This window comes from Drosophila elegans, unplaced genomic scaffold (genome assembly GCF_018152505.1).
Source record: "Drosophila elegans isolate 14027-0461.03 unplaced genomic scaffold, ASM1815250v1 contig_814, whole genome shotgun sequence".
NCBI classification, from domain to species: domain Eukaryota; kingdom Metazoa; phylum Arthropoda; class Insecta; order Diptera; family Drosophilidae; genus Drosophila; species Drosophila elegans.
This window is the reverse complement of record NW_024546167.1, coordinates 2,221,844-2,237,801: the sequence shown is the minus strand read 5'-3', so window position 1 is coordinate 2,237,801 and position 15,958 is coordinate 2,221,844. Positions and strand designations below refer to the sequence as shown.

The 15,958-nt window shown below is 38.2% G+C and overlaps 2 protein-coding genes across 2 annotated transcripts in view; one reads left to right on the top strand and one right to left on the bottom strand.

Moving 5' to 3' along the window:
- The window catches only part of LOC108141908, a 45,632-nt gene that overhangs the window by 10,864 nt on the left and 18,810 nt on the right, over nt 1-15,958 (top strand).
- On the bottom strand, nt 10,845-15,249 carry LOC108141909 (aldehyde dehydrogenase, mitochondrial). The gene is made up of 4 exons (XM_017265527.2): nt 15,017-15,249; nt 13,018-13,166; nt 12,862-12,958; nt 10,845-12,271 (listed from the first exon to the last, which is right to left on the bottom strand). The coding sequence occupies exons 1-4, from the start codon at nt 15,137-15,139 to the stop codon at nt 11,078-11,080; spliced, it is 1,563 nt and encodes a 520-aa protein (XP_017121016.1). The 5' UTR covers nt 15,140-15,249; the 3' UTR covers nt 10,845-11,077.

Genomic DNA, 15,958 nt, shown 5'->3' with positions numbered 1-15,958 from the left:
CTCCATTATCAGCATCGTCATCGGGCCCATCATCATCATAATCATCATCATCATCGTCATCTTCATCGTCGTGTGTGGCTGTGCTTTTTTGGGGATTCATGAAAACCTCCCTCGGCTTGGGTCCTTGTTTGCTTGAGCGCACTTTTCTGGCTGAGAGCATTTATCCAGCTGCAGATTTTCGTGCCTAGTTAATAATTTATGATTCCGTTAATGGGCAATGTGAGAGCGACGATTAAGCAAAAAGTCCCACAACATTTTTCGGTTACTCTTCTCGGTATTTCTGTTTTGGTCATAGTGTACAAAAGTGAAAAACACAAGTCTACCAGAATGGAAGATTTCTTTCGTTTAATTTTCAATTACAATTGAAAAAAATTTTAAGCCATTTTTTTGTCAGTCGCTGAACCATGTTTTTGAAACCACTTTGACCCGATCAAAACGGGTTAATTTTATTGCTGCCAACATATTTTGTACGCTCGGTTAACCGCACTTTGCTAAATTAACAATGCAATTGCACTTCCATCATTATGGTATAAATTCTATCTTGCTGTTTGTTTTTTTTTCCACAAACCGCAGCAGTGACCACAAAAAAGAGAATGAAATATCAGCAGAGAGTAGAAAATTGTGGCTAAATACATTCTTGCGTGGGTGGGCCAACCAGTTTCAAAACCACCACGCATATAAAGCAAGAACAATAATTTGACACAATTCCTAAAAAATGGAATACAAGGAATCGCTTGTATGGGGTTTCATCAGGCGGTTTGTGGGAAGACCAGTTAAAAGAAATATTGTACTTGTGTAAACAATTAATATGTAGCTAAAAAATTCAAAAATATGCAAATTTCTGGTAAAAGCGAAAAGGGAGAAAGACTATGGTACATGTATGCATGTTTAACAAAACCAATATTATCTTTATGCTAAGATACAAATTACAACAAGAATGGAAAATGCAGGTTAAATTTATAGCAACGTCAAGCTATGTGTTTTCATATATACATAGTGAAGTGTATTTTAAAAACTAAGTTTTGATTTAATTTTTGCTCCAGTTGCTAGCTACCAAAATCGACCGCTATTCCTGTACAAAAGTACGTATAAATGTTTTACCGACATTTCGCATTTAAATGGATGAAAGCTTCGGCTCAGTTTCGCTTAAAGGCACCCAAAATGGGTCGGGAGGGAGTGCTGTAATATGTAACACTACTCGAATGGTTGTTTAAGTCCTGTCTGCTCTCCGTTGGTGTGTGTTTGTGTGTATGCGTTAGTATCCTTCTAGACTACAGATACTGCTGTATCATACTTATGCGGGCCATTGCTGGCTGACTGGCATCACGCTGTCAGTTCGCCGACGTTTTTAGCACAAATAATACACGCACAGACATACAAGCATTGTTCGTGTTAGCGTTAAATAGAATACATTGCAGTGCGAGTGTATTTTGCTGTAAGTTGTTTGCTTTTTTTCCCAAGCTTCTCTTTCAAGCCAAAAGTTGTCGCCCTTAACGTAACGCCAAGAAAATGCGCTTAAAATACTTGAGGGCCACGAAAGCAGGTTAAGTTCTATTAGGTTGTACAAAACAAGAAAATCCGAGTAAAAATCATTCAGAATTTTGCAACCAGAATAGTGTATGACCCCTATTATGTACTGTCCATATTGAATGCTATGTGCGCAGAATTTACATAAATAAACACATTGGATACGAAATCCAATTAGCGTAGATATTCGACTGATTCTCCTTCAGCTTGCTAATCAATAGCTTTACCAATTTTACACATCAATTGAATAGTTAATTATGGCTTAAAAATGGCTAGCATTCCATTACAGAATTGCGGCTTTAATTTTATTAAAATCGGACAACGATGTTATATAGCTGTCATAGGAACGATCAAATAATAATACAGATGTTTTAACTAATGTTTAATTTTTGGAATAGTTGCAAGGGTATGTAAACTTCGGCTTGCCAAATCTAGCTCCTTATCCTCTTTCAAACAATGTTTATTTGTTATTTACCGCATATATAAACAATTCTAAAATTGTATTAATATATGGGTGTGTTATGCATAAAAATGTTGATAAATTGCATTACCTAAAATGCAAAATTAATTATTTTTTTGCAATTTTACTTCGACAATAAATGTATAAATTTATTGTGTATTACATTTAAATTAAATCAGACGAGCGCTTTTTTAAAGGATTAATTTAAACTGTTTTTAAAATGAAAAAATTCCGATTGATAAATTGCATTTCCTCAAATGCAAAATTAATTATTTTGCAATTTTACTTCGACAATAAATGTATAAATTTGTTGTGTATTACATTTAAATTAAATCAGACGAGCGCTTTTTTAAAGGATTAATTTAAACTGTTTTTAAAATGGAAAAATTTCGATTATTATTTAATTTGGTTCCTCGCTTTCCTCAAAGTCTTTCAACTAAATTCTCAATCATGGCGAGCATGAAAAGCTTTTTATTTTGCACAATAATAATATAAATTATATGTATTTCGTCAAGTTCCCCTTGGTATTTGGATGTGTGATGATTATCATTGTGATTACGCGGCATTTTTTGACATAAAAAGTGAGCAGGGAGCTGAGCAGAGCAAATATTGTATGGGCAATGGCTTGGGAATTGGTCGGTTTAAGGATGGGCGACTCCCGGATCCTGCTGCTCATCAACGCAGACAATTGCGCACTGATTGTATCTTTGATTCACGCACACATTGGCAAGCACACACACAGACACACACACAGGCAATAAAGCTGCCACTGTGGTTGCCTTTCAACACAAATACATTATACTTAGTGCCGCTGGTTGTTTGTTTGTGATGCTGCGTATTTCCGCTGCCATTTTCTCCTCGCCATTGTTGGGATTTGCCCAGCATTCTCTACCCTTGGTGCCCTCTTCAATCTCATGCCATTGTGTGCGAATTAAACGAAATGGCTAATGAAAAGTTTAACAGTCAATAAATAAAGCGGGCTGCAACGTCAACCATCACAGGGTTTTGCTCTTGTCCTCACAATAGAAGATGAATGCTGATTTCCTCTCATTTATTTTATCTTCAAAGCTTTAATTTGTTTATTGGCTTAAGCTAAGTGTTTTTGGTTGTTCGCTTTCTATTACAGTAATGGTATTTTGGTAAAAAAATTTAAACACTACAATCAATATTACTTGAAATGCACTAATTAATCTTCTTTATGTAAAATATTTTGAAAAATATGTTTGTCTTTGTAAAACTATTCATCTCCGGGCACCTAAAAAATGTAATAAATTTCCTAGCTACCAATTGCTAGTTGTCCAGAGTAACTGACAGTTATTAATTGGGTATTTCTATTGAAAGAAGGAATTATTTTGTCGTGTTTTTTGTAAGAATATATAATAACAAAATTAAATAATAAATAAATAGTGAATAATACCGGGATTTTTTACAATAAGTCCCACAAAAATGTTCTTATAAGCACATCCTTTTACTTTTAATTGGCAAATTAGCTTCCTATAATCACATCGTTTAATTTGCAAATAAGCTTCGATATTGAATCGGATGAACTGCTTTTTAATTGCAATTCAACTTTACCCCAGGACACCTATAAAAATGACTTACTGGCGTGCTGCTGCAAAGCGGAACAAATAAGTGGGAGGACGCTTTGGAGGATGACAAATTGCTGACAAGCATTCTGCGGCATTTGCTGCAGCACAAACAAAGAAAACCAACACCCGAACAAAAATAAAAAGTAAAAAGAGAATACATGAAAGTAGAAGTGAAATGCAAATGCTCGTGCCGGTTTCACTGCTCAAGTAGCCGCTTAGAGCCAAGTGCCAAAGACAATGGCCCAAAGCGAGTCCTTTCGCGTCGCATACACACACAGGGAAACAAAGGACTCGCCAGCGACGGTGCAAGAAAAGCGGGAAACGCTGGAAAAGCTGACAAAACCACAGCCAACAAGGAGCCAACCACAATTTAAAATCAACAGCTGCGCGTGTCTTAACAGAAGCAGAAGCACGAAAAAAGTTGAAGTAGCGACTTGAAATGCTTCTCGGATTGTGTTTTGTTTTTGTTTAAATAGCCAAGTTAAGGAACGTGGCCGGGGCGGAAATAGCAAAGTAATAAATAAATTTCCTGCTCTTTTGCTGTTTTATGTGTTTGGACCGCTTTATTGCGGCTTCGTCTGCAGCGCCTAACGCTTCATTAACTTTTTGGCTTTTAATATACTCGGTCAGACCCGAATTTCCGTCTTCCGTCCAATCATCTGCCGCCCCTTAAGCCCCAAATACTTTCCCCCACTGTTGTTGTCACTCAGTCAGGCGTTCATCGAGGTCTCCTCTGTCTGCTGGTGCCACAAAATTGGAAAACATTTTTAGTTTTTTTTGTTTGTTTCGGTGTTCTTTCTTTTTTGAAACTTCAGCAAAAAAAAGGGCCATAAAATAAATAAACACTGAAAACGAAACGAAAACGAATACCGCCTATGGCCTAAAAAAACCGCTAAAAAATTGCCCTCTTTAACCCTTCTGGGTGTCGAGGTGTGAGATTTAGTGACACTTTGGCTGGCGGGTATCTTTTGACGCCCAGGCGCATTAAAAGAATGCTAAGGCTGGCTGGGTCATAAATGCTTAAATTGGCTAATATTTTTATGCCGGAAAATTTTAAATCCACTGTATATAGTTTTTAAATCAATATTTCTTTCTGTTTCTCTTTTATTTTTGTTAATAAAAAGTATGTATTAAACGTTTTTAAAATTAGTTTTTAATTACGCAGCTAATAACTTATTTATGACAGAAACTGTTGTTGATATATTCCTTTTTTTACGTTGCCACAAATTGTAATAAATTTGCATAAAATATGTTATTTGAAACCTTTCAAAAACGTCTTAATGGTAATATTCTTTAAGGGCACTGGTTTTTATGTAAAAAACATATTTTAACACTTCCTATTCATCAACACTTGCACACATCTCTTTGTTTGAATATAAGGTTAAAGTTTTGAATACATATACTAATAACTTTGTTTACCAATAACTCTTAGTAAATTGACTCTGTTGAATCTAACTAATAAATTTGGAATATCCTTGCCATTCGACAGTTTAACATCAGACGAAATATATAGAGCTCAGTCTAACTGCTCCCATTTAATTTGTCTAATTCTCTTTGAGAGATTCAGATATCTCGAACTTCTAAAAGTTGCGGCATATGCTCGTTCCATAGTTGAATAAACTGTATAAACTAGCTTTATGAAAGTGAATTCAGTGCCTCAATTCAAAAACTAACAAAGAAAAAAGGAACCATCTCAACTCATGGGTTAACTTTGCCGCTCATGAGTACTCGTGTGTCTGTGTGTGTGCTCGAGTGCGTTGAATGGTTCGTTTATATGCGAGGAACAATTTTTTTTAACTCAAAGCCGAACAACAGCAACAAGCAAGACCAAGCTCACAAAAAATGAACAGAACCACAAAATCATATTGTAAGCCTTGTCAGCTGGCACACGCTTATGTTACAAACACAGTCCTGCAGAGAAAAAAAAAAACAAAAAACAATATCATAAATTATGAGATTGTTTCCTTTAAAACGGAGCTTACTTTGACATTCCAAAAAGGCTTAATATATCAAAGTACATATTTAAATTGTTGAATAAAATGCTTATAACATATGCAAATACAATTTTTCAAACTTTTAAGTAGATTAAAAATGTTGTGCCAATACGACGTAAATTGAAAAAAAAATGGTTTTAAGAACCAAACAAAGCGGATAATGCAACATTTTTTCTCTGTGCACACACACGAGTATCTCTTGCTATTTCTATGCGTCCTTGTGCAAGGACTTCCGCTTCCTTTCCCGCGCCGCGTGTGCGTGTGTTATTTTAACAGCAATTTTAATGAAGCGCGAAACCGTTGAAATACAATTTGTAAAGCTGAGGGGCTGTGGATAAGGAAGTGGACGCGGGGTTTTGCCGAAGCGGGGGGAGGAAAAACAAACCCAGAAATGTACAGCATAGTGGATGAGGGGGGTGCGCAGGAAATATCTGTTCGAGCCAGGACTTTTCCAGCCTCTGGAAAATGGTAACGCCAAATAAAAATGGTTGGCAAACGCGTTTTGGCTCGGGACGCTGGTGTTACTTTGTGACTCGCAAACGCGTTTTGTTCGCGAGTTTGTGCGAGTTAATTAAAAAGGGTTTTACAATCAGCGCACAAAGGTCTCCCCGGGGGCTGACGTCCTGTTGCTAAAGGAGAAAGTCTTCATATATTTCAATGTTGTTTCGTCTAGGTGATGGGAGGCATTAGGAGTTATGACTAAATTTGTTTCGTCGGCAGTCCCTAATAAAGAAAACTTGGGCGTTGCTTTATTTTCAATTGTGCGTAAGAGCCTCTTTAAGCTTTTTAAAAATATTTTAATGTACTGGAGTGAAATAAGACATTTTAATGCTATTTTGTTACTTTACTTAAACGGGGCTTGACAAAAGAACCGAATAAATAATATGTACAGCATTCCTATGTATATATACATTCTTACTCAAAAATGATTTCTTGATAAAGTGTTAAATGTATGAGTATAGTAAGCAATCTCTACAAATTGAACAAGAACTGTGCTTATATAACATTCTATAGCAAAAGTTTCCCAAGTGGCTGCCATAAGTACTTTATCATGGCCAAATTTTGTAGCCAAATTATAAAACTACATAAAATAAAATGCAAATGGTGCTGGGTAATTTTTGTTAAACTTTAATGCAAGCCATAAACACTGTTGCAGATTCTAAGTGGTTTCGGCTTGTGCTCAGCAACAAAAATGTTGTGTTCCTTTGAAGCTGTGATGTGGCTATGTTGTTGGCCCACTGTTGCTACAAAAGGACATTTTCCTTCCACGTTATCGCTCATTTTTGCCTCCTCTAAAAGCCCGACCGTTGTTTGCTTTGTGTTGGCCATGTTTGCTGTTTTTAGCGTCTAGTGCATCGCGGCTGCCAAAGCAAATATTTGAGCAAGTTAATAGCCAAAAGCGATGGCGATGGCGATGCAATGCCAGGCAACTCATCAACCTCGCCAGCGTCTGCGTCTGGCTTTTGTGGCGCCTCTGGCATGCCCAGAAGATTGTGAGGGGGTTCAGAAGTGGTAGGGGTATAGGTATACCATCCCATCAATGACTCTTCTCACGCCAATGCGCCATACACTTCCACTTTATGCACATTTCCGAACTAGCGCGGCAAACAAAAAATGATTGACGGGGGCCACAGGCAGAGCGAACAAGATAGAAGGCATTAATCCCTTTGCCGACAACCAGATACCTGGTAGTAAGATATTTGCTTATCCTTATAATAAGCATTTGAACTATCCTGACATAGTTCAAAATAAGGCAAATCTGTCGTTGAAATCATTGCAATCATTTAAACAAAAATAGCTTGATGGTTAAAATGGGACAAAGTGAGGAAAAAAACTTTTCTTTTGACATAAATATTTGACATGAATATTTATTTTGCAGTTATAAAGAACTTTTGTCTGTTACTATAAGAGCTTAGTTTATTTTAAATTTATGCTGCTAGCGCATTGGATATATTTCTTTCGAATGAATGAATTTAATTAAAGTTTAATTTGTTCCAGCGATTTCCTTAACTTAGTTAGATTTTTTAAGTCATCTGATTTCTTTAAGCTTTATTAGTAAACTTAAATGTCTCCAACGATTTGCGTTTAATAATTTAAAAATTTAAGTCATTACAACTTGCTAAAATTGTATTTTTGTGAAAATTTTACTTTTAAACATATTGTCAATAAGCGTATCGAGTCAATGAGCATCGTCAATTTGCGGATACAGGGTACTCTGATGTTGCCGCGTTCGTGTGCGACATGTGTAACTGAAGGCGTGGCCGGGGGCGGACTCGGAAATGCCATTGCATTCGGCAAACAACAAAAGGCCCGCAATAGTCGGCGGGTTCTTAGAGCCAGACGAACCAGTTGCCGAACGGGAGGATGATGCATGGGGGCATTTCCATTTGAAGTGGCATCAAAGCCATCATCGTTTTCACTTTTGCTGCAGCAGTTGTTGCTGCTGTCCCCGTTGCAACAGAATGCGGCTGGTGTTGCAGGACTGCAAAGTTCCACCTTATTGACTGCAACAGCATTTTTGCGCATTTTTATGCTATTGACGTTGATGGCGTGAAAATCGATGGCATTTGCGGCGACCAAAGCCAACAAATGCGGTATATGTTGAATTTTTAATTACTGGGTTGATTTTGGTAGAGGTAAGGTCAATTAAAGAGTTTAAAATAGAATAATCAATCGATATTGTTGCAGGCGTGGATCGGTTATTTTTAAAAACCGTCCTGTTTTATTGCTCTAAAGTTTTAATTTCTTTAATTTCTTAAAATTTGGCAATCCATTTGACCTTTAAATCAAAATATCTGTCAATTAGAATTAAAGGGGAGATAAATGAATAAATTATTATCATTTATTTTAGTGATAATTTATATAAACCATACTTGGTCTTAAATTCTAAAAGATAAAAATCGCTCGTCCGACTATTATTATATTAATGGGGTCACTTTACCAATTTCTCCACTTCTTATCCCATTTATACCACTGTGAGAAAATCGCATTACGGCCATAAAATGGAAATGTGTCTGTGAGAGCATTTAGCCTGCTTAACGGAGGTAATAGGCCAACGACGAAGGGAAATTGAAGGACTGGCTGAGGGAGATTGGGAGGGCCAATATGCTGACACATCTGGTATGAAACTGGATCGTAGGCACTTTATTTGGGTTAAGTGCGTTGCAGTTGCGTGAGTGAGTGTGTTGAACCCAATTTGATTTTTCACTTATGGCGGTTCACTGGCGGTTTTCTCGCGTTTCCCGAGCGATTTTAACTCATTTATGTATGGTGAAATCATCGTTGCATAATTTTGGGCTGGAAGCATTCTTGATCTGGGTTACACTGGTGATACTTGTTAAGCCTTTTGTTTACCCGCCTACTGATTGTGTACCCTCTTTTTGTTACTCTTGCCTTATTTTTTATTTGCCCTATTGGCTTATCTGCACCGTGTCCATGGCCATTTTCCGGCTAATGATCAAAGTGCTGGCATCTCTGCGATGTCCCAGTGGGAACAGTTACTTTTCTTCTGAATTTTCTCGCCTTGATTCCGTTTTTGGCAGTCCCTTTAGTCGCTGAACATAACAATGTAATCGAGTGTAGACACAGAGATAAACTTAAATTGCCGGGCTGAAAAAAAGTGACTGCAAATTGGCCAACGTAGAGTATACTTGCTTTTTGGGTCTCTCTCTTTTGGCGGCTTTCGCAACGGTGTGCAAATGCTGAATTATAGTTTTGGTCTGGCAGGATAATTAAAGTACGGTTGGCAGTTTATAACATTGGTGGCTGAACATTAAGTCCGTTGAAAAATGATTTTCAATTATGCCCTCGCATTCGAGCCTGAACTAAGAACTACAACGCTCGAGCGCACCTGTGCACGCGCCTCAATGCGCACGGCTGCGCTTTTGGCAATCATCATTCCATTCCCCCATAATACCCCTCCTAGCTGAAGTCCTTTGCTGGCCCTGTTAGTCGCCTTTTTTTGAGTTGGCCACCTGCCATTTGGGGTATTAAAATTGCCCATGGATCATTTGCAATTTTAACAGTTTTTCCAGACTCTTTCCCTTGTGCTTTTTGCTCGCTTGGATTTTTTTATTTTTTTGGCTTTCGTTCTTGAATATGTATAAAGCAAAAACCAATTTAAAATAACTGGTCCCAAAAATTGGTTCTAAATTCCTGAATACAGGAAGTACAAAAAAATGGCTTAGTATGGAAAAGGATGCAATTCGAATGTGTTATATGTGTTGCGGTTAATTTCAGATAAATACAAGGGAATATGATATAATTAATCAGACACGATAAATAATGTTCTATAGTTTCTAAATCTAAATACCTACAAACTGCCAGCTGAATTTTATGTAATGTCTACCGTTTACTTTGCTTTAAAACAAACATTCATACATAGCAGAAGTCGAATTAAGTGTGAATGGCATGCACATGGCCTACAACATTTATTTTTTATTGGAATAAAGTAAACTTGAAAAATATAGTTAAGTAAATAAGGTCATAAGTTCAACACTCATGGAACTGTTCTCAATATATCGATCGATTCAGTGCAAAAAGCTATTTAAATATTGATTGCCAACCTCAGTCCCAGTAAACAAAAGATAAAACCATTTGCACTTTGGCCTTTGGTCAACGTAAAAATTGAAATACAAATTTTAAATAAATTGCATACAAATGCGGTTATTCAATTTCGAAAACAAGAAAGTGAAAAATAAGGGAAAAAGTTTGCACTAACCGCAAAGCACTTGACACGCTCAGCTGCTGTCCAATCTAATGGACAACTTTTCCTTTTTGCGATGATGTTGGATGAAAGACGACCTGCTGTGTCTGTGAAAGTGCTGGTGTGTCCTGATGTGTGTCCTAGTCCCCCAGCTATGCACACTTGGAAACAGAACAACACACAGGCATGCTGGGCTTAAACAAAACGATGGAAAATGCCAATAAATGCAAATAAATGTAAGCTTATTTCTCCTAGATGGACGAGCTAGTTCCCCGAGCTCCGTGTGCTTGCTGCTCACTTTTTCCCATTGCTTTTGGCTCCATGCTAAAAAAAATAAATGTTTTGTGCAGTGTAAGCTGTGTGAGGAAGTGTGTTTGCTTTATCTTGGTGTTGTCGGATAAGCAAAATAATGACATTCAGTTCAGAGTGTGCCATAAACAAATCCAGAAATCTATCGGCAAACATTGGGATCACACATAAGAACACTCTTGTACAAAAGGCAACATAAAACAAATGGAAGGAAAACGAGCTATCAATTTGACAGCGAATCCAAAATATAAAACGTTTTATTTAAAAACTAAAATGTTCTCAAAAACTTTATTTCAAACTAGAAATGTACACTTAAACAGAACTAACCGAGTGGAAAGAATACAGAAACTGACCGGAGACAAGCATATCCAACCTATACATACGTGTATATAGAGATGTAGATCGTAAAGCAAGCGATTCCACCGGAGTTTAGATCATCTAAACGGGGCGAATCATTTTAGGTTTTCCTCTTGGAGGAAAGCGTGAATCCTTCTTAGGAGTTCTTCTGGGGCACCTTGACGATGACGCTCTTGACCTCCGTGTAGTTGGACAATGCGTACTCGCCGTTCTCGCGTCCATGTCCGGACATCTTGTATCCACCGAACGGAGCCTGAGCAGCGAGGGCATTGTAGGTGTTCACCCAAACGGTTCCGGCGCGCAGACCACCCACAATGTAGTTGGCCTTGTCCAGATCCTTGGTGAAAACGGCGGCGGCCAGGCCGTAGTCCGAGTTGTTGGCCCGCTCGATCACCTCGTCCAGCTTCTTAAAGCGGATCAGCTGCTGAACGGGTCCAAAGATCTCCTCCTTGGCAATGGTCATGTTGTCCTGGACATCGGCAAACACCGTGGGCTGAACAAAGTAGCCGGGCAGACCCTCGGGACGGCTGCCACCGGCGACCAGCTTGGCTCCCTGCTGTTTGCCGGTCTGGATCAAGCCCAAGATCTTCTCCATCTGCTCCTCGTTCACCTGGGGACCCTGCTCGGTGTTCAGGTCAAAGGGATTGCCCACGGTGCGCTTCTTGGCCCGCTCCGCGCTGCGCTCCACGAACTCATCGTAGATCTTGTCCTCCACAAAGGTACGAGATCCTGCACAGCAGCACTGGCCCATGTTGAAGAACAGTCCAAAGTGAGCCGTCTCCACGGCGTAATCCAGGTCGGAATCGGCCAGGATAATGTTGGGCGACTTGCCACCCAGCTCCAGAGTCACCCGCTTCAAGTTCGTGTTACCCGAAGCCAGTTGGATGAGCTTGCCCACATCGGTGGATCCGGTGAAGGCCACCTTGTCCACATCACTGTGGTTGGCCAGAGCAGCGCCAGCTCCTCCGAATCCAGGAACCACATTGACCACGCCCTCCGGGAAGCCAGCCTCCTTCACCAACTGCGCAATGTACAGGGCAGTCAAGCTGGTCTGCTCGGCCGGCTTCAGCACAATAGTGTTGCCAGTGGCCAGGGCAGGACCCAGTTTCCAGGCCATCATTAGGATGGGGAAGTTCCAGGGAATGATCTGACCGCACACTCCCACGGGCTCGTGACGGGTGTATGTGAAGAAATCTCCGTCCATGGGAATGGTCTTGCCATGGTTCTTATCCGCCCATCCAGCGAAGTAGCGCAGGTTCTTGATTGAAAACGGCAGATCCACGTTATAGGACATGCTGTAGGGCTTGCCATTGTCCAGGGTCTCCAAACTCTGCAAATAATATAGAATTAATAAGAGCTTCTATATCTAAAATGTAAGAAAAAGGAAATCCATTTATCTACAGCTGGAATCGTTACAAAATTTAAATAAATATAGATAGCATTCCAAGAGTTGATGTATTCAAGCAGCGTTATTCCTATTATAGGGTAACCTTTGGTTTCAAATTCAAATGAGTCAGAATAACAATTTAAATGGCAGGGTTATTCAAAATTTAGTTGCAACCCTTTCAAATATTATTATCAATATTTATTTTAAAACTAGTTTTCATTACTAAGCTAGCATCTATTTCAAATATTTTAAAACTATTTATGCTGGAAGCAAAAAGTTTAAACTTAAGTACAACTTTTATATGAACAACAAAACTCAAAGGCTAGGCTTTGCACTTAGAATTAAATAATTGCAATCGTTTTAAAAATAATTTCAAAAACGTAAGCAAAGAGTCTTAAGCCACGCTATATGCCAACTAGGCGTGTCAGCACGCAAAAGATTTAAATTAATATAGACTCTTCCATTGGTTAATGGCGTGCCGTCTCATATCTGACTATCTGAATATATATAAAACTATATTACTTGATACTTACGGCCAGGTAGACCTGATCGCGCTCCATGAGATCAGCCAGGCGGTAGATTAAACGTCCACGTTCCGAAGCATCCATACGACGCCATGGAGAGCCCAACCTACAAATAGCGGAATAGTCATAAATAAAAAGTTAATTAAGTCTCAGCTTGGTACTCACTTGAATGCACTGCGGGCAGCTTTCACGGCAATATCGATATCCTCCTTATCGCCGGCCTGAATTTCAGCGATGGTTTGCTCTGTGGTTGGGTTAATGGTGGCAAACGTTTGGCCCGACTTGCTCTTGTGCCATTCGTTGTTGATAAACAGCTGCAATAAAGAGTTTATTGCCATATCATTTCCATATCTTTCATATTGCATTTTGTTTAATTTTACATCGTTTTTATTGAAGAGTCAAAACATCCGCTCCTTTATGTGATAAGCCCTTGACTGTTTTTTTTTTTTTTGCTACGCAAGTGCGTGTTTTTTTCTCTATCGCAATTGGCTGATTGTTCAGTTTAGTATGTGTACCTGACAATCCCCCAACCCGAGTAATTTGAAACGTTTACCGGCTAACTGATTAGAATTGAAATGAAGTGAGCTCTCAACCCCTCACGTCACCCCAAGTCGATTCTGTTTATACTTATGTTTAATTTCTTTTATTTTATTTTGCAAACATCCACTTTAGTATTTCACAATGTTCTTGCAAATTAAAACTTTCCGTCAGACATGGCCAAACATAAATACAGCGACTAAGGCACGTGTACATTTTTATATATGTATATTATTTCGGGGGTCTGGCTACACGATTAAACTGGTTCCCTAAAAAATCCCGTCTTATTAAAGTGTGCCATGTTATCTTCATAGCATAGACCCACAAAAATAATCAGGCTACTGGCGATAAGGAGTGGAAACGGTCAATTTAGCAACAAATACAATTAGATGAATCAAAAAATAAGAAAGGTTTTTAAGAGTATAAGATCGATCGTAAGATTTTGTTTGTATAAAAAAGATTATACGCTGACTTTAAAATCTTTCAAAGCCTGCAAAGTGTGTAATACCCAACCAAATTAAGTTTGGTATAAATTAACTTTAATGTACATATATATCTAGTTTGAACTCTATTTCAATTTGCTAATAGGTTATAATTTTCTTTAAAAGCAAATCAATAAATATATTGATTTTATACTATTTTGATTTTTGTCTAAGCTTAAAAAAATTAATTTATTAGCATTTTTAATAAAAAAAAAAATTTTTAATGAACAGCTCACAGTAAAATATTTGTTTTGTTGAGGGTTGGTATCTATCTGAGCATGATATAGCAAAAATGGCTGTCTTAATAATAACCATTAAAAGCTTTTAAGTAAATTTCCTTCAGCATATTGAACTCAATCCCCAAAGTTCCAATTTCATGGAATCCCCTGGCCCATCTGGACCCAAAAAATCTCATTTGGCTCGCTGGCTAACGGCAAAACTCTCTCAATTAAATATAACGAACGCTAGCACTAATTGTGACACTAAAAATAACAAATAAAGATAGCAAGTTCGAAGAGTATATGCAAATTTCCCTAGAGGCAAAAAGAAAAACAAAAAGAAGAGGCAGAGAAGAATTAAAGAACCAGAATTCGCGGCAAACAAATTTGTTTTGTGCGAGCTGCACTGACGTAACAAAGAAATGGGAGATTGGCAAACAGCAAAAATCAGAAGCAGAAAATAACAACAAAGGCGTGCGGCAAAAACAAATATAGCCGGCGAACATGTTGTTTTTGCTCTCTCCATATATATAGTTTTTTGGTCGCCGGTCTTTCGATTCGCTTAGGCAGCCTAATCCCCTGCAATCCCCTACAGCTGCCGATAAAAATTTGGTGTACGTGATCTGAATGTCGTTAGGTTCGCATATTTTTGATTTGCCCATTTTTTTTTGTTAAGCACAGATGGGGAAACCTAAACTGGAAAACCTTAAAACTTGATTTCGCATATGTATGTATGTACAGGATGTAGGGCATTTGAGGAGGGGCGCTGAGCGATAACAGCTGCAGTCGCTCGCCCAAGGTCAACTCAAAAACATGTTTCACGCTTTCTTTTTTGTTGATTTTGTTCTTCCGATTGCGTTAGCGATAACAATTATTTTTAATTGTCTTCACATTTGTTTTTTGATTTCGATTTTGGACTGGACTTACCCCGGTGTAGAGGACTTCGGGCGAGGTCTGGGGTTGTGGGAGAGCGGAATAGTTCGCCACAGCTGCCGCAAAGTTCTTGCTTTGGGTTCGCAGCAAAGCGCCGGTCTTCAAAACGCGCAGCATTTTGATCAGTTCTTTCTTTTCCGGATAAAAAAGGGAAGCAAAATGTAGAGAACGCAAAACTAGAACTGCGTGATAATTGCTCAGCGGTCGTCGGGCAACTGAGTAGAAGTCGTAGCGTTGCCGCTCGCGAAAGCTACGGAGGCACTTTTCAAGAGTCTCAACAGTGATGTCGGATGTGGGGCATAAAAAGCAGCAAAGCCAAATTGATCTGTTCAAGTGAATTTCCCTGAAGGGACAACAAATCCAAGGAAAACATTTTTTTTATATAACAAAAAAATGTATATGGAAAGGTCGGACAAAACCTAATAGAATAAATGATTAAAGGAGTAAGTATAAATAAATAAATATAAATTAATAGTTATCACCACTTTTAAGCAACAAAATATTATAAACCATTTTTTTGATATCGGCCACATGAAAATATTTTGAACCTATTAAACTACTCTCTTAAACTTCATTGCTTATTTGTCGCCTCAATATCCATAAATAATATTCATGAATCGCATAATAGTAGCCATGTCGAACTTTTAAAAGGCTAAGTTTCCAACACTGATAGCCGCTAAAAATGTCTGAGCGAGATGGAAATATAGATAGCTACCGAACATTCTCTTAACTAAGCAGAACCAGAAAAAGAGAGAAAACAATAAAAAACAGTATTAAAAATTGAAACCTAAAATACTTAATATAAATTGCATTTGCATGTGGCGCTTGTTTTTTATGCGAGAGAGGGATTATTTTTATATTGCTTATCAAATCGCCATGGTATGAACTTGGCAAGCCACAACGCTATAAATTATAATACGATTTCGCATAACAGAT